At 41.8% G+C, this 26984-nt stretch overlaps 1 protein-coding gene and 1 long non-coding RNA gene across 2 annotated transcripts in view; one reads left to right on the plus strand and one right to left on the minus strand.

Annotated features, from left to right (window-relative positions):
- The first annotated feature begins 17364 nt into the window (after positions 1-17364).
- Positions 17365-26886, plus strand: LOC125395032 (uncharacterized). The gene is made up of 3 exons (XR_007230425.3): positions 17365-17540; positions 19001-19132; positions 26775-26886. It is a non-coding gene; the product is annotated as an uncharacterized LOC125395032 (long non-coding RNA).
- The window catches only part of Ccdc148 (coiled-coil domain containing 148), a 262678-nt gene continuing 258134 nt past the window's right edge, over positions 22441-26984 (minus strand). The window contains exons 13-14 of the mRNA XM_048426217.3: positions 26830-26970; positions 22441-22709 (exon numbers count right to left, since the gene is read on the minus strand). Of these exons, the coding sequence (XP_048282174.1) occupies positions 22563-22709; positions 26830-26970 (288 nt within the window). The 3' untranslated portion in view covers positions 22441-22562. The remainder of the gene's footprint in view (positions 22710-26829; positions 26971-26984) is intronic.

The following is a 26984-nucleotide window of genomic DNA, read 5'->3' on the forward strand; positions in this document are numbered from 1 at the left end:
TTTGGGTTGAACTTTTATCTGGCTGCCCTTGAAAATCATGTTTGCTTCCTGCCTTGCTGTGAGAAGGGGGGATTCTGAGAAAGAGAGGAAGGAGAGAGTTCCCACCTAATCTTCCTGTCACTTCCTGACCAAGAGTGTGCTAATGTTCTCCTCGCCGGTAGCTCCTGTGTCAGCAAATAGTGTCCGGCCAGATACCTGTAAGACTACTTTGAGAATTCTGCCTCCCTTCGTCTGTTGCTCAAATAGTCAAGGAGTCAGATGAATGGACAGACTCTCCTGCATCACTCCTTGACCTGGCCCGCTTTCCAACTCCACACTCCCCCACTACTCCGAGTCTGGATACCACTTTCTGTCTTGTAGACCTCTGCCAGGGTCTCTCTCTCTCAGTAGCCACACTGCAGTGCTCACAGTACATAAGCCCCATGTCAACTCCTGCTCCTAATTTAAATCTGAACTCAATGTTCCCTTCCTCCTGAGCCTCCAGTCAAGTCCACGCAGCCTTGCTTCCCAGAGCACCCTCTACTACTTCAAAGTAAGCATCCTAGCTTGAGATTTTTGCCATGATTTGGCTCACTGTTTAATGAATCCTTAAGGCCTAGACAGTAAGATTCCTGAGGGCAAAGACTACGTTTGCTTTAATGGTTGCGCCATCTCTGAGCACCTAAAGCAATGCTTGTAAGTCCTGGGTGCACAGAATAGATGTTTGTCAAAAGAGGACAGTATTTCTGCCAGAGCCCTACCTTTAAAAACTCTCGCCGTACTGAGCAGGCTGTGGGCATCAGTTGATTTGCTCCAGGACACTGTCTTGTGGTTCTCAACATTGGGGCATATTAGGGTTGCCAGGAGACCCCTTCAAGAACACCGCCTGAGGCCTCACTTCAGACACACTCAATAGGCCTCCTTGAGAGTAGGCTCAGGCAGGTCTGTGGTCAAATGTAGCCTGGGAAGACAGCCACTGATTTAGAAAAAAGTATCCTGCAGGTGCCCCTCCAGCTGAACTATTAAAAGCCTTTGGCCCATTCTCCTCGGGAGTCGTTGCCCAGAAGAGCAACTCCTCAATGCCAGGAATAGTATCTTAATCATTTTCTATTCTAAACACTGACTGTACCCAGGAAGGCTGGAAGGATTAAGCATACATGTGTGCTATTATCTGTAGATAATATATTAACAATCTAACAACCACACATATCTTTAAGTCAATGATTCTAAATAACTGGATTACCTTAGGAGACAACCCTTTCTATAGGAACATATGCCTGCATTTAATAAGTCTCGTAATCTCTACAAGGACTGCAGCTTTAGAAGCATGGGACTTGACTTATTTTGCTAACAGGCATTACATGTGGGGTAGAAAGGAAAACTGAGTGGAAGATACATGGATCCCATTGCTTGCCTTCAGGCCATTAGATCCTGTCTTTTGTCATGGAAGAAGATTAAAATTGCCCAACACATACTGAGTTTCATAAAGTGACACTGTTCCTCTGCAGGATCCATCATGCCTCTGGACACACAATAAGAAGTTTGAAGATCTGGCCTACAATTCTCATATCCGATTTAGAGCTAAACAAACTAATCTTGCTGATCAGGTTTCCTTTGGTTCCCTTTAAAGATGAGATTTATGTTTATAGACATATACACACATACACGTATACACACACAGATACCCTTCGGTCCTTTAGGACTTTCTCCATCTTTTAAGAAGCTTAAAATAATAACAGGGTCCTCATCAGAACGTCTCCTAAAATGAGTATCTGGAAAAATTTATGATTTGCAGTCTGCTTCATCATTCCCTAGTGATGTCCCTGCTTCCGATGTACTCTTCCCAATAGATGTCATTCAAGGGAGAATCAATTTAACATTTATTTTTCTACAAACTGAGCATAGCAATTTTCCCTTGAGAACAAACCCCACCATTTAAACGCTTTGACTTCTGAAACATTAAATGCGATATTAATGATATCTTATGAGCATAAAGTAGTTTTAAAATTCATTAGATGAACAACCTTGAAACAAGTATCACATATTTTGTGGAAGATTGGTCTAGAATTACCCTGCCAAGGCAGTAATTTAGGGTTGTGCTTGGTTTTTTTTTTCTTTCAGAATTTAAATTTTCTAAGGAAGTATGTTGTCTTCTATGAGAACCTAAGTGTCACATTTTGAAGGACTGTATCTAGTCCAAAGTTATAAAAATTATCCAAGTCCTCCAATTTTGCCCCATCTCCCATTAGACCTGAAAGAACAGATCTTTAAAAATATAGGTTGTGCTTTGTATTTCAAAAATCACATTATTTTTCACCTAAGAGAAAAGCCTCTTTGGAGTTACATTCCACCCCCATCTCACTCCCCGCCACCGACATTACAACCCACAGAAACACTGATAAAATGAAAGCAAAAGGACTGTTAGTCAGGGCTCGCTTTGGGTAAATGGTCAGCAGTGAGTTGTCCACCTACCCAGACCTGCTCCCTGCCCCTCACGGGTGGGTCTGCTATCAGGGCTATCTATCTGCCTTTTTTCTACTGAGATCCCAGAAGGCTCAGGCCAAATAGGACAGTTTCTATGACTGTCCTAGGGCTTCAAGGGCTTGGACTCCACGCAAGCCATGGGCAGAACAAACAAACACATTTATAAAGAACCCATTTCATGTAGGTCGCGAGGTTAGATATCGTGAGACAGCAAGACAGTCGCTTCCTTAGCAATTCACAGCCTTGTCTACGTGAAAGACCAAAATGACCTGCGGGTCACTGCCATTCAGAGAAAAATAACATAGACTCCAAAGGAGAAATAGAAACAAACATGTTTTGAGTGGTCAATGAAAGGGGTCACCATGTACAGTAGGGAGATGTGAGAACGCTTCCGACAAGATGGACGTTTGAGGCAAACTTTACTTCAGGTGGAATTTTGGTGAGAACTCTGTGTACAATGCTTTCAGCAGATGGCCAGCAGGAAACAGGAAAAAGACCATGGCTAATGTAATGAAGCCTCCTTTCTGGATGGATCTGGACAGGCAATTTGTATTATGTGCTCTATACACTAAGACAAGGAGATTGTGTTTACTGTGTAGACAAAGAAAGGTCACTGACAGTTGTGCAGTAGGAGCTGACAGAGGTCTGTCAAGGGTAGGGTAGTTAGAAGGAAGGAGAATGAGAGTGAGATAGGGACCTGCAGCAAGGAAAAAATGCCTGAGTTCAGGGGACTAAGACTGGGCCACCTACATCACATAATGATGAGACCTCCAAATTCATTATTGTTGCTGTAATTGCATTAATACACACACACACACACACACACACACACACACACACACACATGACAAGGCAAATGCCTTCAAATTTTCAGTTTATAAGTCAGTTTTTGGGGTTGGAGAGATGACTCAGAGGTTAAAAGCACCGGCAGCTCTTCCAGAAGTCCTGAGTTCAATTCCCGAAAACCACATGGTGGTTCACAACCATCTATAATAAGATCTGATGCCCTTTTCTGGCATGTAGGGAAGTATACAGGCAGAACCATTGTGTTCATAATAATTTTTTAAAATGTCTTTAAAAAAATAAGTCAGTTTCTATATATCAGATAAAAATTCCTTTTTCATGTGAAGATGATTCATTCCCAAAGTCTCCTTTTGCTGAGAGACTCAGGAGAGCTCACAGCTGACAGAGCTGGGCTGGCTGTAGTGGGGTGAGCCACGTTTAAAGGGCTGATGGGTGAGAATGCCAGGAATGACATCAGCACTGATGGGAGGAAAAGTCTGGTGACAGTTTGGCTAATACAAAACTAGATTTCCAAATCTAGATGTGTGTATAACACGCAGCCCATTAAAAAGTGCAATCTGGTGCATGCTGCAACACGACTGGACCTCTAAGGCATTACGTTAAGTAAAATAAGCCAGTCATGAAAAGATGAAAATGTTCTGAGCCCATTGATATATGGAATTCCTAGAACAATCAAATTCAGAGGAAAAGGTGGTAGAATGGCGGTGTCAGTGCCTGAGGGAAAGAGAAACGGGGAATTCTTGTTGAACAAATATATATTTTTCAATTTGAAATGATAAACGAGTTCTGGAGGTGGTGATGATGGTTGGAAATGAACTTGAATGTCCACACCAAAAGGTTTGGATGGTAAATGCTTTATACAAATATACACAATGTAAATATATATTGCTATGAGTAAAAGATTCAATCTGTTTGCTGTTTTTTATAATACTAACCACTAACTGAACCCATATTAGGGAGAAATTTCATGTTAGTGCCCTGATTTTCACACCTAGGGGTTGGCAAACAAATGACTCTGAGAAGGTTGCTTGGGGTGGGGAATCAGAACAAACAGGCTGGGTCCTAGCAGGAGGAGTGGACTAATTTCTACTTCTGACCCAGCAAGATCTCTGCAAAGAGCCTTCAGCCTTGCATCAGCCAGCCCCAGCACCCTGGCATAATATAATGTATCTGCCCAAAGTCATTTTTTAAGGCGCAATTCATCAGCGTCGGGAGTTCTGTGAGACGACATGACTAACACATCAGTAGCTATCAGAGGGGAAGATTAAATCTAAATGACTCACTGGAGAAAACAGAAGAAGAAAGGCATCGGAGACTATTTCTACAGGATCAAAGACTTCAGGTTTAAAATGAAATTTCCCCGCACCAGCCCAATATGCCTTGTCCTTGGTATAAACGCTTTTGGCCTCCGTGACGGCAGAAAGTCTAATAATACTATGTATAATAATATGATTTCTCTTTTCTGGTTGTCATTTCCTGTGGGACTCAGTGGGACTAAATGCAATGCCAGAGGAGGAAAGAAATTGGTGTGAAGAGTGGGAAGTGGGGTGGGGGTGGTATTGAGAGGAAGGGAGAAGATGGTTATAAATAGGCATCCCAAGAAGGACAAGGTTTCCAAGGCTCCAGCAAGGTGGAGACTAAGGACATCTACAAGAGCCACACGAAACGTTTGTGGAAGTGGGTCGAAGCATGCAAAGTAAATACATGGGGGAATTCCAGAGCGGAAATGGCATTCCCTGAGAAGGCCCAGCTCTGTGACTGAAGTCAGGCTTGGGGTTTGAATTTATACGTCTGGGGCTCCCACTGTAAAACGTAGACAGAAAAATGTGACCTTCCTGGTACGATAAACGCAAAAGCGTTGTCGGGGGGCAGGCATACTGAAGTGGAAGACAAGACACAAGACAAGACACCTCACTGAAGGAGAGACAAACCTGGGCTTCGAAAATGGGACCCAGCAAGTGACTGCCAGAGAAAAGCTTTCAAGAGGCTAAAGCAGCTGAAACAGAACGGGAGGTGAAAAAGCAAACGGCTGCCAGAAATGATGTTGGTGGTCCCGCAGCCCAGCACCAGCTGCGTTCTGAAGAGCCTTCTGCACACACTGAACAGATTAGCCCATTCAATCCTCACAACCACGTCATTCCTTGTGTACATGAGATGGTCTTTCTATGTGTAGATGAAGAAACGGGGTCAGAGGAGTCAAGTAACTTACCTCCATACAGAATTAGTATTGGTACAACGGTATACTTTTTACTCGTCATGGAGGGTCTTAAGTAACACATTAATCCAAGGTCCAAACTTTATTTCTAAGTGAAATAAAATTATTTAAAAAATTGTAATCATAAAGACTAATTGGCAAATAAGTTAAAAATCAGATTAGGCACAACCAAAACAAGAATTGGTAAAGGTCATGATAGCTGGAAAAATCTGAGGGACAGAGAGAAGCGAAAATTGCAAAAGCAAATAGCAAGACCCAGAATAGAAGGACAAGGGCCAGAAACTTCTGAGTGGCTATAGAGACGAGGGTCATGCCCTGCTGGGTGTCCCTCCCGCAGCTGTTCACTTTCACTCCCAAGTAAAGTATTATTTCATTTTAATAAGCCTCAAAAGGAGACTGATTTTAAAACAGTCTTTCCAAACTAGGTTTGGAACAGTTCAATACTAAGGCGGTCTTGGCAATGTGTGGTTCTAAGTATACTGTGAAGGTAAGCGGTTCAGATTAGCGCAGTGTTTATAATTGTCGAAGAAGTGAATGCAAATTGTTTTTGCAATTTTTATAAATATTAAGAATTTTAAGCATATGTGGTGCTAAAGCAATATTGGCATATCAGGGAAAATGTGTAAAATAGAAGGGAAAGAAGACAACGAAGCTTTCCTACATATAAAATCATAAATTCTCTGAGGATAAAAGATATTTTATAAAATTAGTGAGAACTACAGCATCATTAGAAACATGCATTTGTCACAGTGGGGTGACTTTAGGCCATGATGGTGGGAATGTTTGTCAAAGAAGCAAGAAAGAACAAAGTACTTTTAATGTTTTCATGACCAAGTTGATCATGTCTGAGGGCATAGAAACTCTTACCCGAATTTGAACATTCAAATGCCAATATGCATTGAAATACCAATGGTGGCCATAGAGAGCATCAATTTGAAAAATGACCAGGGCTGGGACACGGCTCAGTGTTTAAAGTGCTCATTGTGTAAGCCTGAACAACTGAGTTTGGGTCACCAGCACCCATGAAAATTCAACCATGGTGACATGCACTTAATCCCAGTTCTTGGGAGTCAGAGACAGGGAGATGCTTGGAGCTCAGTAGCCACGCTGGCTAGTCAAATCCCGAGCTCCAGATTCAGGGAGAGTTCCTGTCTCAAAAACTAAGGTCAAGAGTGATTACAGAAGATACCTATCATTGACCTCTGCCCTCCATATGCAATGCACATTTGCCCATGCATACCTGCACACACACATACACAAGCCCACATGAACATGGACACACAGCACACACACAGACTCACAGACGCACAGCCCACCCATTGCAGGTAGGGCAAAAATGACTAATGAGAAAAATTCCCCAAGAAATTGAATCTTCAAGAAACATTGCACTGGGGGAACTTTCTGGGAAGCTGCCAGCCCTGAGACGGTCTCCATGTGCTGTGGTAGAGCTGAAGAGTCAGAACCAGACAAAACAGACTCCTCCAAAATTAGATGAGAGTAAGAGTTTCAGAAATTCATGATGGTGATGTTAACAGAAAAGTGGGGAGAAACAGACAGGAAGAGCATGCACGGGAAACTACGAGGAACACAGTTCCTGCTGTGTAGCACTCCAATAGGGAAGGGAACGAAGAATCCTCCTAAATGAAAGCCAGGAGACCCTAGTGGAAAGAGACTGGCAGTCCTACCCACGGGACAAGTCACCAGCCTCCACAAGTCTTAAAGTTAGCAGGTTTTGCCAAAACAGTACTTCTTTCTCTGTTGGATAAGCCAGCGGAAAAAAGCAATACCATCCTGTCTGACATGATATGTAGAGCCTGGGCGTCACCTTGAAAGACAAGCTATTGTTTGAAACCTAAGAACGGGGCACGGGCACAAGACGGGAAGCCTGAATTTAATCTTCCACGGCTCCAGGCTGCAAGAAGCAGTCCCGGGAAACAGCTGTGAAGAGCGGGCCTGCAGATGCTGGCGAGCCAAAAAGGTGCCGGTGGCTGGTGGTTTGTCCCAGGCATTTATAAAGTGTGCTGTTAAGAGTTACCCCCATTGGTGCGCACCTGGGACAGGTATCAACAACTGAGATAAACCGAGTTTGGTGGCCCTAGCCCCTTGTGAGGGAACAGAACAACTTCTGAATACACGCCCACAGCAAAGGGTGGTAAAGCCTGAAAGGAGCAGCGGTCACATGACATTCTGGGCGGAGTCCCTCTAGCAGGCTGATTAAGGATGTGGACCAGCCCTCTGGTTTTCTGTGCAGAAACATGACAGTGATCTGGTTGCTTCCTACAGTCCCAACACAATTAGGAGGACCAACAGCTACGACCTGGACAGTCTGGAGGATACAATCTGGGGAGCAGCGAGGGTAAGAGAAATTGCCAAGCCCACGGGCTGCAAGGCTAAGTGTGACCAGAAGGCTCTGGCATTCAGAGAAGAGAAATATGAAGTATAGACAGCTCTGGTGGACACTGAACCCTTGGCAGGCTCAACAGCAGCAGAACTGTGGAGTAACATGAGGGCCAACTTGTTGGGGTATCTGTCCCGTCCAGTATCCCACAGCAGGCAAGACCCAAAGAAAATAACGTAGCCATCTCCATAAGATTAGAAACTGATTGGTCCATTAGCTCAGGCTTCATATTAGCTCTTATAACTTATATTAGTCCATTATTCTAGTCTATGTTAGTCACATGGATCAGTAGCTTTTTCTGCGGGGGAGGGGTGGGGGTGGGGGGGGTGGGGGGTGACAGGTCACATCCTGCTTCTCGGTTGTCTGGGAAGGAAGGCGAAGGGGGATTTTCGCCCGGATCTACTTCGTGTCCGGTTGATCCGCCTATACTTCCTGTCTGGCCAATCAGCGTTTTATTTAAAACATGATTGACAGAATACAGACAATTCTCCTGCACCACTGTGGGAGGCACAAGAGCCTACAAGCTTCTCCAGCATGCTTTTGCCATATGCATAGAGCTGACAGTCTCAAAGTTTCAAGGATTTCTAAAGAAATAAGGCCCAGAAAACAACATAAAATTGGACTCATAATTGACAAAATCAAGCAGTGACAAATATCTGAAAAAATACATTAAAATGCAAACAGAAAAAATAACGCCTAACTTCAATAAACTATAAGCAAAATAGCTAAAATGGAAGCATTTAAATAGAATCATGAATCATCTTGGACATAAATACTGTTGAGGGTAAATGCAGATATTTATTAGTTCATGAAGGATTGATGTGGAAGTTTCAGATCATCTTCCCGGAGATTAAAAAGCATAAAAGCAGCATAGAGTTTATGTTTTGTTTCCCCTAAGGACCGAAAGACATCCTTGATTCTACAGAGGCCTGCGGCATGTGGAGACGCCGTTGTCCTGTGTGAAGTTCAAAGCAGACCAGTCACTCAGCAGCTACTGTCTTAGTTCTGTGAATGGCTCCCTTGGGACCTCGGCAGTGTTTGGCAGTCATCCATTCAGGGTTCCTCCTGAGATGCATCCACAGCCTTGCAGTCAGCTTCCACACAAACACACCAGATGTCAGAAACTGCAGAAGTCTATGTCCTTCTCGCCGGGTTAATCAAATGTTATTATTTCTGGGCTTTGACTGAGGCCTTTTCAAATGTCTGTTTCTTACATTTTCTTCCATCACTTATTTGGCAAAATGCTTCCAGTTTTCTCACATTTGCTTTAATTTTTCTTTATTTTCATTGGTTTTCTACTTTGCCTGAGAGTCAAAGAGACGATGGAGTTCAGAGACTGATGTAAACCCCGAGGAAATAACAAGCCTGTGAGGGAGAACTATACAAGTACATGCCAAATAGAAGCCATATCAATACTATATATATATATATTTACCATATATATATATATTTACCACATTAGGACTATATACCAATAACAGAACTTTTGGTACTGGGAAGTAAGCTGTGCTCTTTAGTGGGGAATACAATACTCTCATAACTGGTTCTTCTTATAGTAGAAATTATTGCTATGAAAGTCAGTACTCGGCAATTACGGTGATGCCCAGAAAAATTAGAATGTTCCTTTCTTCTATTTTGTGAACAGAATGGAGATGGCAGTAGAGAAGATGAGCTATCAGGATAGAGGGATTGTCTGTGGAGGTCACAGGCTGTGATCGATAGATCAGAGAAGCTGAAAAAAGACTTGGGCTCATTGTGTCAATGGTAGCAAACAGTGAAGCCCGCTTGAGTTCCTTTAAGCAGGAAGGCAATCTTTAAAGGCTGTGAAAGTTTCTAGAATTTCTGTGAAGGTCACAGAGTCAGTGTTTAGGACTTTCCAAACAAGAAAGATGCTCAGTCTGCATCAGGAGACCATTCTAGTGAAGATCTACTCTTCCCCTGCTAGTCCTATGAAACTATGCTTATACCCATTGACCTGAGTATTGGGTACCATAGAGAGGAGAACTATTACCCCCCAAAACTGAAGGCCTCCATTGCCAGATATCACTCTGTCATATAGGTTTTTGATGAAGTGCTCAATTAGCATCTCTGAAAACCACTGTATCACGAGCTATTGTGGAAACTGAGCCTCTTGTTCTGAGACACAGACATAGGATGTGAGAGATTTACTGATCATGATAATGGTTTGGCTAGGCAGACAAATACAGCCTACCAGTGGTCTACTTCCATGCGGGCCCTAGAAAGTCCTGACGGCCTACATGTTGTGTGAGAGAGAAACGAGTCAACGCAACAGATCACTGGATTTCATCCTAGCAGAATGTGGCAGATGATGGAGCCACACTCAGACGAAGAAGGTTTTGAGTAAGAAAGGCATTTATATCTGAGAGTTAGCTTTGAGCGGATTGTAGGAAGATGGCAGCAGAAGTGGGTTCAAAAAAAAATCCTCAACTAAAGACCAGAGAAGGCAAAAAAGCCAAGGCTCTATGGAAATAATCTTGAAGACTGAGTGACAATGAATTATCATTGATGACAAAGTATGAGCGAGGAACCCATTGGGACCTTTAGCTGTGTCGACATCTCTGTGTAGTAGCATTTCATTTGGGTTTTAATAAATAAAGCTTGCCCGAGAATCAGGAAAGTTCAACAGTTACACGGGCCAGCCTTACAGGCAGCAATGACACACACCTTTAATCCCAGTAGCCGCACTAGCTTGCCAGGCAGTTGTGGTACACACCCTTAATCTCAGCACTAGAGAGGATTATAAATGGGAGGAAACAGCTTTTAATCACAGTCTCATCCTGAGATTGCTGGAGGCAGGATCGCCATTTTCAACTGAGGTAGAGTAAGAGCCAGTGGCTGGCTGCTTTGCTTTTCTGACCTTCAGGTTAAAACCCAATTTCTCTCTTTGAGTTTTTATTAATCATGCTTCACTTCTGTGACACCAGAGCAAGGCACAAGCTCATTAGACGGACTTGAAAGCCCTAAAGTAGCCAACAGGACTGGTGACTTCTGGGAGTAAGAGGAGTTCCACAGTCCCTGTCTTGCTATAGTGGTAAAGCCTGGAGGAACCAAGGGTGTCTGGGCCCTTTGAGCCAAAACTAAACCCTTGGAGCTTCTCCCAGAACAAAGTCCTAAACAAGGAGCAACTTAAAAAAAAAAGAAAGAAAGAAAGAAAGAAAGAAAGAAAGAAAGAAAGGTGATCTGAGTAAAAGTAGGGACTACACATCCCAAGAGAGTACCTGCTGAAGGTTTTTGAAAAATGATACAAGATACCCAAAGAGAGAGTTCTGGAGCAATGCCATTAGAACTATATTGAGCCATGATTAGTTCAAGAAAATAAAGGAAGTCAGTACCAAGACAGGCAAGGACGGAAATGGATCAAATCTTAAAGTTAACAGTAGGAAACAAGTCAAGATGCAGAATACCGTCCTCAGTATAATGAGTGTGCACCAGACAGGCATTATGAGAATTAAAATGAAAACAGCAACGACAGCACCAAAGCCCCAAAAGAACTATAATTTTTAAAGTACTAAGAAAAATTACAGGAGAGATAAGCGCACATTAATCAGAATAAAGAAATTAGGTAAAATAACTTGGGGGCTATTATAAACAAGAGAAATATATTTCTGAAAAGAAGACTAAGCCAGAAGTTGCAACCAAATTAAAAAAAATGCAACAAATAACAAGTTGTGGCTGAGCCTCCAGGGAATGACTGCAGAGTGGGAGGAGACCACCTGCAAGCCAGCCAGCTGCAGGAGGCAGGTGAGATAGGGATGGAGGACAGGATGGAGGGAGAAAATCCCCTACCTGAGTGCAAATCCCAGCCAAGTGCAGCCCCTGGGGGTCCCAGGAGAAAGCATGTCTAGGTGTGGGGGCCCGACAAAAAGAAATAGGCATGGGCTAGAAGCTGAGAAAGTCCACAGGAAGGAACAAAGTAGGGTCCACAAAGTTCTGGTGGACTCTCCAGGTAGTAGAGGTAGGGCAGACCTAAAGAACTTCAAAATAAAAAAATGAACTTTCCCCTCAACCAAATGGACATTTTAAAAATGATATTTCTTGTTTTACAAAAAATAAAATTGAATTTATCAGTATATTAAAGGTATCATAAGCCATGAAAAGTTGAATTTCTTCTTGGATATTAAAAACAATGCAATATATTGTATTTTAGAACAAATAGGAAAAAATACACAACTAAATTGATACAGAAATAGTATTTGACAAAATTCAATATTGCTTCATAATAAAAAACCCAGAAAAGTAAGATTAGAAGGAAATTTCTACATTTAATAAAGACTATAGTGAAAAACTCACTGCTAATAGTCAAAACAATCTTGAAAATGAACAACGCTGGAAGTCTCATCTTTCCAGATCCCAAACTACACAAAGTGAGAATAATCCAACAATGTGATGCTGGCCTGCAGAGAAATAACACTGAACAAGTGAAAAAGAATACGCATTAGCCTATAAAAATAATTCTCACATGTATGCTCAAATGATTTTTGACAAGGGAGCTAAGATGAATCAATGGAATAAGGATGACATTCTCAACAAACAATTCTGGAAGAACTGGGCAGTCACCTGTAAAACAATGCACTTGCATCTTGTTGCATATAAAAAACACCAACCCTAAATGGACTAAGATCTAAACATGCTGGTGGTGCGGGAGAATTGTCTGTATTCTGTCAATCATGTTTTAAATAAATGCTGATTTGCCAGGCAGGAGGTGTAGGCGGGAAAACCAGACAGGAAGTGGAAATGATGCAAGGAGAGCAGGAGAATTCTGGGGAGGAAGAAGTTGATTCCTCTCATTCCTGCCCAGATCACCAAAGTAGCAGGATATGAGCTGCCCCACTGAAAAAGGTACTGAGCCACAGGGCTAACATAGATCAGAAAAATGGGTTAATCAAGATGTGAGAGTTAGCCAGTAAGAAGCCAGACCTAACGGGCCAATCAGCATTATAACTTATAGAGATTTCAGTGTGATCTTTCTCTAGGACTAAGCAGCTGGGGGAACTGGGCAGGACAAAAACCCCAACAAGCAGGCCCGGCCCGTTTCATTTTACATGCTGGAACTATGAAATAGAAAAAAATAGGGAGACATCATTGTGACACTGAATTTGGTAATGACTTCTTACATGTGTCACAGAAAATACAGGCAATGAAAGAAGAAGGAAAGAAGGAGAGAGGGAGGGCAGGAGTGTGGGAGGGAAGGAAAGAGGGAGGGAGAAAAAGTGAAACAAACTTGAACATCATCAAAAAGTTGTCATATACACCCCAAGATAATGCCAAAGGGTAAAAATCTAAGACTCAAGGAACCTGAGAAAATATTTGTAGACCCTTTATCTGATAAAGGATTCATGTCCAGAAAATGGAAACAGCTTCTGCTACCTGAGGACAATAATGACAAACAATTGATCTAATTTTAAAATGTGCAAATGACTTGAATATGTGTTTCTTCAATGAAAATTTTAAAATGGACAAGATTCTTGGTGTTATTAATCACGGAGATGCAAGTTGAAATCACAAGGAAATATTAATCTATCAATGAATGCCCACCAGAATGGCTACTATTTAAAAAGAATAAAAAAGTGAGGGGGAGAGTAGGGAGGAATAACATGGGATGTGAAGGAAGTGAAGAAATTGGAACATGTGAGCATCTTTACTGGGACTGCAAAATGTGCAGGGCACTGTGGGAAAGAAACATGGAAATTTCTCCAACATCAAATGTAGAAGTAGTATACAGTCTACCAACACCGCTCATGGGTATAATCTCAAAAGAATTGAAAGCAGGGATTCAAATGGATAGCTAACTATATATTAATATTTATAATAGCTCTATACAAAATGTTATATACACACAGTAGAATTGTATTCAGCCTTTAAGAAGAATAAAGTTCTGATTCATGCAAAATACAGATGAACTATGAAAACATAACGGTGAGTAAAATAAGCCCATCCAATACCCTCCTCACACAAATAAATTCGGCATCATTCACTAATGTGATGTACTCACAGTGCACACATTCACGGGGCTGAAAACTAGAGTATTGGCTGTCAGCGACTGAAGGAAGAAGGAGGGTAGACTTGGTTAGTGGGTACAGAGTTTCAGGATGCAATGACACAGTTCTGAAGAGGGATGACAGTGGTGCTTGAGTAATAGTGTGAATAAACCCAATGCCCTCAAGTGCACACTCACAATTGGCTAACACAGCACCTTTTACATTACAGTCACACATATGTACTACAAATAAAAACCCAATGCCGTAAAAGACAAAGCTGCAGAGATGGACCAGATTAAAGGAGTATAAAAAACCAATAAAGAAAATCAATAGTCAACTTCTGCCTGGAACCCTGATGTGAACGGAGAGGCTATAGAGGCTGCAAATGGCTCAGAGGACAAAGCTGAAACATGAGACTAGATTGGGAGGCATTATAACAGTGATATATTTCACTGTGCTTGGCTTTTCTACGCTTAGAGAAGCTAGCATTCTGACCTTTAGTAAGCAGACATAGACTCATAAAACAGAAAACTTACTCTTAAATAGTTAGGGGGAGGTGTGTGTGTGTGTGTGTGTGTGTGTGTGTGTGTGTGTGTGTGTGAAAGAGAGAGAGGGAGGGAGAGGAAGGGAGGGAGAGAATATGAATATGTGTGCATATGCATATGTGTGTGCCTGTGTGTATATGTATATGTGTGCCCACACATGTGTGTGCAGTAAGAACACAGAAATGATAAAACACCTTGAATGTGAAACAGTGCATGACTCTTATTAAAGAAAGGTATTACTTTTTAGTTTTTAGCCTTTTTGTAGAGTTGAAACTATGTCCATCCAAAAGTTTCCTAAACCGGAGAAAACATCTGTAAAGCGCAGTGTCTGCTCTACGCTCTATGGTACAGTATGTGAGCTGGGAACTAGGCTGGAGATTTAAAAACACCTGCACACAGACAGATACACAAGGACACGGGTCATCCTTGAAACAAGAATGCCAACTTTATTGTGCTCCAGAGAAGATTATCTAGGGATCCTTAAGTGATAGCCATACCCCAGCTCTTGGGATTTTCTGGCTGTAAAACCCACCAGGAACCACTCCCCTGCCCTCAGGAACTCTTGAAGGTCTCATGCTCAGTGCAGCTGCAGGCACAGGAAAACAAGCTGTTTCACTCCAGCAGGCAAAGAGTCTGAGGCAGGCAAAGAAAGTCAAGGGGCCAGGGGTCTGCAGCCCCTGGCAAACATCAAGAACTGAGATCAGAGCTGAGAGAAAACTGATCAGAATAGCATAGTAAGACGCCCTTGGGAAAACTGAAAACTTTAATAATCTAACAAATACCGAAGAAGTAGAATTTGTAAACAATCCCTGGAATAAATTTGAATCTGTGTCATAAGAGGGAACTGGTTTTGCTGACTATGGCCAGCCAGAGTGACTGGAATCAGCAGAATTTCAGGGACTATTACATCATAAGGAAGGCAGGAAAATGCTTTGTGCAGTCAGGCAAAAAACAAAACAAAAAAAAAAACAAACAAAAAAAAACGAAGTAAATTGTCAGGGAAAGAAACCCATTTACAACTGGCTTCCTGACATTTATGCTAAGGGAAGAAAATGTAAATATGGCATTTTATTCTCAAAAAACTGATTTGTAACTATAAAGGCCTCCAACAGTCTTATTAACACAGTCAAAATACGGTTTCCACAAGTCACTCCTAAGGAATCTTCCCTAGGACAGGATTCAGGCCACCAAGATGACAAGTGGAAAGTTAATACAGAGCTCATGGACATCAGTAAAACACGCTGACATACAAATGAGATGAAAGTACAGCCTGAGCCCTAGAAAGGTTTCTATCACTGTTCTGTTAAAAGGCCCTGTTGCCAAATTATCTCCTGAATATTCATGTTTATACCTATAGACCTGAGCAGCTCTCAGTCTGCATCAGAGAAGCTTCTTTTTGCAGAGGGCAACAGTTGGTTCAAAGTTCACTATGATGCAGAATTGGTCATAGTGCTGAGAATAAGTGACTGTGTACAGTCAGTCTAAATGGGACATCTGGTCAACCTCTGTGCCAAACCTCATGGAACGCTGAAGAAGAGGGGGAAAGGTTGCGAGAGCTGGAGAATACAGAGGGCTGCTGTGGAATGCTGTCACCATGACATGGCCATTGAACCCATGGGCTCACGGTTGCTATGGTGACCTGCGCAAAATCAAGTCAGCTAAAACTGTAGTATGCATGGAAGAGGATCTCGTGATTCTCTAGCCTAACTGAAGAGGTATGGGTAGTCAGGGGAGAATCACTTTTGGGGTGTATGGCCAGTAAAAGATTGCTCCAGAGAATGAACCCACACTCACTAACACTAGTTGGACTGAACTATTTTTTTTATAATTTAAAAAAAATGTTATTTTATGTGTAAGGGTGTTTTGCCTGCATGTATATCTGTGTACCACTTGTGTGTCTGGTGCCCTCAAAAGCCAGAAAAAGGAAGAACACCTGGAACTGGAGTTATAGACAGTTGTGAGATGTCGTGTGAGAACTGGGAAACAAACCTGGGTCCTCTGGTGCAGCCAATTCTGAACCAGTTCTCTAGCCCCTTGGCAGGTTATTTAGTAAAAAGAGAAGACATGAAGATGGAAGATTATGTGCGGCTGGGAAAGTAGGAAGAGTATGACATGAGGGGCAAGGGAAAACTATATAATATTTACATGATTCCTGACAACAAAGATACAACGAATTTCTAACAAAAGAAGAAAGAGTATGATGTTACAGCTATTATTGCTGTTTATGTCATATTGCTATTTTATCTTGACTGTTATGTGCATAAAGTGTCGGATAATGCAATGAGTAATGATGTCATATTTTGACTTCTTGTCAAGGAGCACCAGAATCCTCAGTAAGGAGAAAAGAAAATACAAATGAAAGTGGAAGACATGAAGTAAAAATCCCATTGCACCTGAATGAGAAATAACAGAATGGACTAATATATGGAATCTCCACATATGAGCTTATTTTGTAAATATATGAATGCATGTAGTGGATGTATATGTATGCACACAAATGTATATTCTAGCAATGCTCATAGAAAGGGCCTAGAACAGAAGGCAAATCCAAGTAGCAATGTTGAACCTAGGCATCCCAACTGGTGTCCTGATGTTATTTCCCATCCCTGGGACACTGGGATGCTGAGCTTGTTAGAGAAAATTCTAAGGTCCAAAAAGTAAGTGTGAAGAAGCCTGGCTCAGTCTGTTATGCCAGATAAAAAAATGTGGCAGGTTTTGAAAGATAGTAGTGAAATATCTTCTAATTCACACAACTCTTCTACAGTGGAGGCCAGCCATTGCCACACATCATATTAGGGTGCTCATTTCTCAGCCCCTTACATCTGGGAGAGCGCTGTGACTGCTTTGAGGAGTGCAGAGTCAGCTATCAGGTCAGTTCTAGCGGCGCTTCACAGGCCTTGAAGCTTTAACATGCTTGCTTCTCTGCTTCTTTCCAGGACGCAGCTCATGGAAAGCCTGTGTATCTAGTCCAGTGTCGGGCTCAGATGAGCTCCTAGCCAACAGACAGCATCCTCTGCCAGTTAAACCAGTAAGGGATCATCTAACCAACCCGAGCCTTGAGATCACTATGGCCTCAACTAGCAATTGGCTGCAAAGGATCAAACACATTGTGGCAGGTAAAATGACTCCAGAGATCCCGTCTCCTAAGCCCAGAATCTGGGACTGGATTATATAGTAAATGGCATGAAGATTACCATCATTTAGCCTTAAAGAAAGGAGATCATCCTCACTAGTATGAGTTCATAATCATTGCAGGACTCTTTACTAGTGGAAAAAAAAAGGTAGAAGAGGAGGGTAAAATATGGAGCATGGGAAAAGCTATACCTGTCACCTCTGGTGTGAAGACAAATGAAGGGGACCTCAAGCCAAGAATGATGGACAGATTCAGAAGTTCTAATAGATTCTGTGCTTGAGACCCAGAGAGCAGCATTGCTCTGCTCACAGTTTGGTGTTAGATTACAGATCCAATTCTGATTTCAGATACCCAAAACTATGACAGACTGGATTTCAGGAGCCTTTAACTTCATGGTAATCTGCTACAGACATGATAAGGGATTAATGCAGACTCTGGAGTCTGTAACAGATCAAACCGATGGGGTGATGCAAGATAAAAACCAACTAGTTTTGAGCACAGGTTTTTGTTCAGAGCACTAGAAACTGGAACAGCACAAGACATTGAATCTACCAGACTGTTTAGCCAGGCTTACTGAACCACTGCTCAAAGAAGGGGATAATTGGAATGTGAGAATGACTCTTCAATAGATTATAAGACTAGACCTTAAATCCTATGGCCAGAAAGATACAATAAAATCAATCATCTTTGGAGGCTGTCAGAAAACCAAGTCATTATTTTTTAAAACAAAATGTTAGGAAGCAAACAAACCATTTGGCTTCTTCTCTTATACTACTAAATACCAGGAGAAGAAAAAGGTTTACTTTAAGGTTCTGAGCAATAAAGGAAGAAGGCCTGCTTATATTGGATGGTGTGTCCCACTGAGCTTTATGCTGCTGTGACCAAAAACAAGATGGGAAGGAGAGGGTGTATTTCATCTTACAGGCGACAATTCATCATCCAGGAACTCAAGGTAGGAGCCTGAAGCAGAAACCACAGAGGAATGCTGCTTACTGCCTTGTTCCCTCTGCTCTTCTCAGTTATCTTTCTCACACAGACCAGGCTCACACCTTGTCCACAGAGGTCAAGAGCCCTTCTACATCAATGAGCAATCAATAAAATGCTCCATAGACATACATGCCAATCTGATGGAGGCCGTTTCTCAGCCTGAGGTTCCTTCTTCCTAGGGGTGTCTAGATTTGTGTTAGGTTGACAGAAACTCACCATCACAGTGTATCAACCATGTGGTTCCTTGTTAATGGCTCTAAGAACAGAGAGTAAGCAGTAGTAAAAGACTCCCAACAAGGATCAGGTCTTCTTACCTCAGAAATGTATGTAGACTGGGTCTTTTATACCAGATCTCAACTGAAAAGACTATTCTTGATGCACATGCACATTAACAAATTATGCTTTTAATTATTTGCCTTTTTATGTTCCTTTTTTATTTTTCTGGAATTCGTCAAGTAACAGTATGTAAATTACATACATGATCCTGAGAATGATCAGAAACATTCTGCAGTCACATTTGGTTAAGTAATATGACACCTTCAGGAACTTGTGGGGCTTCAATACTTCCTGTCTTCCTAGCCACCCAAGGTAATCCTCACCTTGATTTTTATTTTCTTGCCTTTCTTTATTGCTTTGCCTCCCATGTATTCATAAGCCTTACAGATTATCTTACAAGTTTTTGTTCTTTTAGATAAATGAAATATGACACTTCATTCCTTTTGGTAAGTATAATGTTCATATGGATAAAATTCCCCCATTTCCATGTGATATGTAATTTCATAAACAAATATACCATAATTTTTATATCTGTCCAATTTGATGAAATTTAGTTTGTTTTCTTTTCTGAACCCTAAGGTCTGCTGCCCCACACTGATGTAAGGGCTTCTTAATTGCACACATCTAGGGGGAGAGTTGCTGAGTCGAAGGTTATAAAAAACACTACCTCAGCAGGCAAGAGTGCCCTTTGTCATTTTAAAGATATAGAAATAAGTTCAGAAAGATGAAATAATATACATTTATCAGTTGCCTTCAAACAGAGATATCAAATTAATGCAATGAGTGCTGTGGAATTCCCCTCTGTATGCTGGGAATGTTTTATTACCATTGGTTAATAAAGAAGCTGCTTTGGCCTATGGCAGGGCAAAATATAGCTAGGTGGAAAATCCAAGCAGAGATACAGAGAGAAAGAAGGTGGAGTCGGGAGATGCCAGTAGTTATTGGAGGAGTAAGATGCCACAGCATTACCAGTAAGCATAGCGATACATGGATTGGTAGAAATGGATGAATTCATATGTAGAGCTAGGCAGTAAAAATCCTGAGCCACCGGCCACACAATTATAATTAATATTAAGCCTCCAAGTGATTATTTTATAAGCAGCTGGGGTACCAGTGGGCGGGAGAGAAACTGGTCCAGCAGGACCGTGCTGGACAGAGAAAAGTCTCCAGCTACAAGTGTGTCCTGACTATTTTTAAGTAAAGTGAAAGAAGATAGTCTGAAATCTAAATGATTAATAAACACACAAAGAGATAAAAATGCTTATTAGTTTAGTGTTAGCGCACTAACACGTGCTTCCTACTTCCTCTTCTTTCCTTTCTCAGACAGTGTCTGATACACTTCTGTATACCTGAGACTGCCCTTGAACCCCTAATCCTTCTGCTTTCACCTCCCAAGTGCTCCTATCACAGATGTGTCCACCACACAGCTGGTTCTGCCCCTTTGGCTTTGTACCATGCAGCCTAGGCTGGCTCTACCTATACATAGCTGATGGAATTTCTGACCCTCCTGTGTCCCCTTTCCAAACACTGGGATGACAGCCTCTGTCACCACACAGTCTTCCCATTTCCCTGCAGCTACTACATCCATTGACAATGCTGATGGTCTGGTGGCTGGATACTGGTCATTCACTGGGGGTCTGAATAAGCATTTTTTTTTCAATCTTGTTGTGTGTTTATTCATCATTTAGATTTCAGATCGTTTTCTTTCATTTTACTAAAAATGGTCAGGACTCACTACATTAGTGTAATGTCTGCTTGAAGACAACTGGCAAATGTATATTATTTCATCCTTCTGAACTTGTTTCTAGATCTTTAAAATGACAAGAACCATATCATAAGACTGTCGGGATGATCAGACATATGGAAAGCACATACTGATGCTAAGTATTCAGCTTATACTCAATAATTAATAGTTACTATTAGTACAGTTTAAAAAAAAACAGTAAAGAAAACTATTAGCATCGGAGTCTGCGCACAGCCAATGGCTAGACTGCTGCCCAGACTGCAATTCGGTTCTCATCCCAACAACACATGACATCTTCCTTTCTCTCAGAATGGCAATGCTACATGCTAGGAATGCTACATTCCTAGCACCAGCTAGGAAACTTGAGCTATTAAGAGAGTTTTAAAAAGAATTAATATTTCATTAGTGTTTGACTGTGATCCCAGGACTCTGGTATGGATGCTCATGTCTATGAGGATCCACAGACTCAGCACCATCCGTGTCTTGCTGTTCACACAGGGTGTTTTCTGTTTAGCAGGTTTTCATGGGTTTATAGTCAGGGCCCCATAAATATAACATTTCTAATCCCTTGAAAAGTACCCAAGACAAATCCATGCCCAACACTCTCCACCTTTTCCTAAAGATCTCCCCACTTTTTGATGAAATATTATAAAGGATGCAAAGAGCTGAAGTAGGAAGGCGTTGCCATGAATTGTGGGGTATAGGTAAGGTATTTTCCCCTATGGGACCTCTTATAAATAAGGCAATGGATACCAACAGGCTGGGTTGATTTTCCTTAAACTCTTGATGCCGGGGGTGGTCATGGAGAGTCCCAGTCAGACTGTTTTTTACGGTTCTCATTTGTCTCTTCCTGAATTTTCCCTCTGCTTCCTTCATCCCCCCTGCACTTTTCCTCTCTTCATTTCCCCTGCTCTCTTTTTATTCAGTGGGGTCTCCTGTAGTACAGGCTGGCTGTAAACTCACTATATAACCAAGGATGACCTTGAACCTCTGATTCTCCTGCTTCCCATCTCCTGACTGCTGGAATTATAGGTGTGTGCTACCACATCTAGTTTATAGAGTGCTGGGGATCAAAGTCAGGGCTTTGGGCATTCTAGGCACACTCTCTCCTAACTGACCCTCATCCTCAGCCCTGGATTTTAGGGTTTGCAGAGCATTCTCATAACTACCTAGAGACAACAACCCCATGCTAGAGGTAGATGGGAAATACAGGGGAATCGCAATAAAGAGGGAAAATGGTTAGTCTTCCTACTACTACTAGCAAGAAGTTTTAACAACATATTTTCTTGCTGAAATTACTGCTTTTAAAAAATAGCCGAAAATTTTTGGGTGAGTTTTATATGAAATACTTCTCTTCAAAAAAATCATTTAGGTATTTCTTAGGTAATTTGGAAGATATTTCAAGTATCATAAAATTTCATAAAATTTTCCTTCTAAACAACCACACAGCCATGTCTTCCCAGACAAAATCAGTATTCCCATGATGGAGACACCACTTCTATTGTCCTCTTAAGGCAAATTTGCAAATAGAGACGGTTCAGGTGACTGACTTGCAGTAAGCATGACGTAGCAAACTGGTTTCTAAATATAGAGAAAGGCTAAATCTCCTCCTTCACACACACACACACACACACACACACACACACACACACCAATAGAAGTGTAAGTGATAGTGGAACTTCCATAATTAAATGTCAAATAGTGGAAAAACAAGCAGAAAGGAAAGTAGCTGTGGAAGATACGCTTCCTACAAATGGTTATTTTAAACTCCTGGAAGAAATCCTCCAAAATAGCACCCTACGAATGACACCCAAAACTTTGGTGAATTTGGTAATAACGCATGTTACCTAAAGAAAAATGGAACAGTGCATAAAACTTTGAAGATTAAAAAAGGCAAACTGTTTAATAAACGCTATGATTTCTATGTCTGGTGGTTTTTAAGCATCCAGCAGCAGTGATCATCATTATCCGTATCCATACACTGTTTGCGCGTGCCCTCTAGGTTCTGAATACAGTCGACTCTGTGTCCTTCCTTGGAGGCTTCAGAGGACCGATTTTTGGTAGCATCTCTTTGGCGTACTGTGTCTTATGGAGTCCAGCTTCACGAAGCGCTAGCTCAAATCTAAGTCTAGGATCAGAAGTTATCTGCAGATATAAAATACAATTTAAATAAACAACTCATTTAGTTGAAGTAAATTTTATCACCAGTTTTTATATTTTTCCAAGTTGCATATTTTTTTAAGGTGTAGATGGTTAGATGTCAATAAATCTTGCTAGTTCTGTGATTGCAGAGTTTTTACTAGGAATGTTCAAATGGTTTTTGAGATCATCACTTTCCAGAGCATTATTTATTTCCAACATAAGCTACATTTAGTATTATATACTATATTAACCAAATACAATATATTAAGATTATTAAATGATGAAGTAAAAGAACCTTACTTCCAGTACTATTATTATTTATTGCTGGCTAGAATCATATAAATAAAGCATTATAAAATAAATCTACTTTAATAAATAAAATTAACCTTCAGAATATATTTTTAAGTAGCTATCATTAAGATAAACATATTAAGCATATGAGTGTGTGTCTGCATTCAGGTATATGCACCATCTGGGTGTGCAGTGCTTACAGAGGCCAGAAGGAGGAGTGGTAATTTAGTTAAGGACGGGTCCATAATTAAAAGTCTAATTCTAACATAACAAGCAGAAAGAATGTAGCTATGGAATTTAAATTTCTTGCAAATGGAAAAACAACCTCCAAAATACAACTCCCCAAATGATAGCACAGGTAACAAACACCCCATGATCTTGGTGAGCTTGGCAATATTAACTCCTAGAACTAGAGTTGCACAGAGCTGAGTTGCTAGGTGGATACTGGGAACCAAACTCAGGCCCTTTGCCAGGGCCCCAAGGGCTCTAAACCACTACAAGTTACCTCTCCATCATTTAGTAATGTGCAACGTATACATAAGCACATGGTCACTCCCTGAAAAAGAGAATCTGAGGTTGGCCCTTTATTTCAAACAGAACTGGAAATGCCCACCCATCCCATGCTAAGTGGGAGGAGACACACAAATAGCTCAACTTCTGTTCGCATTTATACTTGATTGGACCTTAGTCCCATTCCTATGAATCTTAAATATTATCACACTCTCTATCACGATAAGAGGTGGCCGCATACGGATTTATACCCATGAGGTATTTTTACCTGAATCTGAAGTCCAACCCCACAAAGAGATAAAGTCATAAACGTTGAAGATAGTTTCCTCAGTGAGTTCCTGAGAGAGTGGAAGTAATAAAATGTGCGCAGATGACATGTGCACTGCGTGGGCTATGCTTCACGTGAAAACACGGAGGTGTGTGGAGTACTGCTTTCAGGAGGATGACCTCGGAGAAGAAACAACTGGGCAACAGTGAAATCTGACTTAATCTTTAAATCAGAGGGAGGATTGTAATCACATACAAATGCTGAGAGGAAGCAGGTCAATTTTGGGATCAGGGGAGATGGGACAGTGAGGAGCTCTGCCAAGAAAGGACACTCAGACTGGGGTGTGGATTTCAGTCTCGATGTCTGTCCTAGCTAGCGCCATATTGGTTACTTCTGCTTCTAGCATGAAAGTGTGGATCTGATCATAAAGTCAGAATAAACTAAGGTGGTAGAAGAAGAGAAGGAGGTGGGGTCAGGGGTCCTTTGGCTGTCTAGTCATGAAGTAATAACTACCTAAGCATGTCCAGAAGTAGATAAGAAACAACTGTTAGAAATACCCTGAAAGGAAGATGAAACAGCAACCAATCAGAAGCAGGGCTGGGTAGTGATGCATTGAAAGCAGGGCTGGAGTAGTGGTGCATTTGGAAGCAGGGCTGGGCTAATGGTGCATTGGAAGCAGGGCTAGGCTAGTGATGCATTAGAAACAGGGCTGGGCTAGTGATGCATTGGAAGCAGGGCTGGACTAGTGATGCATTGGAAGTAGGGCGGGCTAGTGACGCATTGGAAGCAGGGCTGGGCTAGTGACACATTGGAAGCAGGGCTGGGCTAGTGATGCATTGGAAGCAGGGCTAGGCTAGTGATGCATTGGAAGCAGGGCTGGGCTAGTGATGCATTAGAAACAGGGCTGGGCTAGTGATGCATTGCAAACAGAGTTGGGCTAGTGATGCATTGGAGGCAGGGCTGGGCTAGTAATGTGAGTGAGGCCAGGAATAACCCAAAGGTCCTTGTCGGAGAGACAACCGGTTGAGCTTAGGACCCAGGCTTTTCCTCTTCTGTCCACATTTATTCTCACACATTTTAAAAGAGTCACACTCCCTCTGTGATCTGTGTGCAGTAAATTCCCAAATTCTGCCCAGGATTCACCCCGGCCAGGTCTGTGGATCTTTGATATTTTTTATCATTCATTTTTTTTTTTTTTAGTAAAAACTAAATGAAGAGGGGAGGTTTCTCCTCCCCAGAGGGCAGTAATCAGCTTCTCAAAAGCATGCTTTCCACCTCTTCACCCTAAACCTGACATGAACAAAACAAATTCTCCCCAGGCTTTGTTTCTCCTTCTGGAGTCTTGCATGGTTAATGGCAGATCTGCAAAATGGCAATAATCCGTTGAATTACTGCTGAATCCAGGCAATATTCTAGGCAGTTGATATTCATTATTTCTAATCCTCACAAGAACTTTGCAAGCAATTATTTTAAAGATGAAGAAAACAAACATAAAGATGCTAATAGCTTAGGCAAGCGCACATAACCAATAAATCGAGGGTGTGGCTTCGCATGCCCAATGCGGGCTCTTCGCGGTGGTCCTTGTCTAACCGGGAATCGTCCTCGGCTGCTCATGACTCTCTCACCACCACTTCCACGCCTCCACCCCAACAAGGATAAATTACAAATGTCATTATTTAACTTAACCTGCTTTCAAGTACTCTGTCTATGCACGGGATCCGGGTCAGTTGTCTGAGTAGAAAGGTTTTTTGTGTATCGCAGTTGGGCCCTTGCCCGTGTCTACTCTCATGTTTCAGCACTCAGCCTGTGCCCTGCCCCGTCTCACAGTGAAGACGCTCAAGGAAGCGCCTCCTTTTCTTCTGCCTGGGAAAACCCTGGCGGTTTGGTCCAGCTCCCTAGGACTTTGCCTTCCTCTGAGTTAAGCCCCTTTAGGGTGCAGCTGCCTCCCCACACGGGCAGCTGGTTCTGGAGAAACACCCACACGTTCCTAGAAGGAATTCTCCCTGTGCACACTAACCTTCTTTCCCTTAAACTGTAAATCATCTTGGATGAATTTAGGAGCTACTGCCCCAAGTCTCCCAGCTCAGATCTCCATCTCTCCAACCTGCCGGACAGAGTTCACTAGTCTCTCCCCACAGGCAGCAAGGAAGTGGCCTTGCCCTGGTGCGTCACTTCTGTAGACCATACTCGCCTTCTTCACCTGGACCCTCTGTTCCCTTCCTCCAGGAAAGACCAGTCTGGCTCTTATGGGATAGAGCTAAAAGCTACACGTTCACACCGAACCAGAATATAGTTACCTATTTCTTAGGTACCTGTTTGATTATTAATGAATAGAGTTTTCATCTTATTCACTACCAAGCATGCAGCAGACAGGAGAGGCACTCTGGATTCACTTGGTTTCTTCAGAGTTGGGCTTTACTTCTTTCTAGGTCTATAAAATTCAGGACTGCTTTCTTCCTTAATTTTGGCTATATCCATTCATTCGTATATCCTCTTTCCCAACCTCCTCCTCCTTAAAGTTCTTTCCAATCTTCCTTTTCAGTTCCAGCCACAACTAACACAAAGTCTAAGCTCCTACCAATGGTTTTGTGATCCCTCAAGGGCGTCTCCATAGGAGATGGTTTACTCTTAGCTCTAAGAACATACATAACCTGGGACAGCAGTCTTCAATAATGCCTGTCAGTCTTATTGATTGCTTATTTAATGGGATTTATGTCGTGAATTTAGATATAAATTCTTAATACAACAATAGAGAAATCCATGAACTGTAAAACAATATCAATAACCTTTTTATACCAATGACTTTTGAATAAAACATTGTAATTTTTCAGTGACAGACATGATTTTTTCAACTGTTTTGTTTTATGCCACAATTCTTTAATATTTAGATTCACACAGTAATTATGCATTATCATTTGGAAGTAAAAATATGCTAATAGGAGGGTGTCTAAATGTAAATCTTGAAAATAATTTGTACCTCCAAACACCCACTTCGGCAGGCCTTCCGACTCTCAGCATGGATTTTGCACCAATCCTGCTAATTCCCCGAATTACCTGCCGCTCACTGTATGTCGTCAGTGTGAAGAGAGGCTTCTGAAGGAGGAACTCATCTTCACGTTCAGGGTCTGTCCTAGCTCTCCATGCCATGGTGTCTGACATCATTCTAACTGGATCAGACTGCACAACAACAGCAACCTGAGAGAAGAGAA

Source organism: Myodes glareolus, chromosome 21, assembly GCF_982192425.1.
Source record: "Myodes glareolus chromosome 21, mMyoGla1.1, whole genome shotgun sequence".
NCBI classification, from domain to species: Eukaryota; Metazoa; Chordata; class Mammalia; order Rodentia; family Cricetidae; genus Myodes; species Myodes glareolus.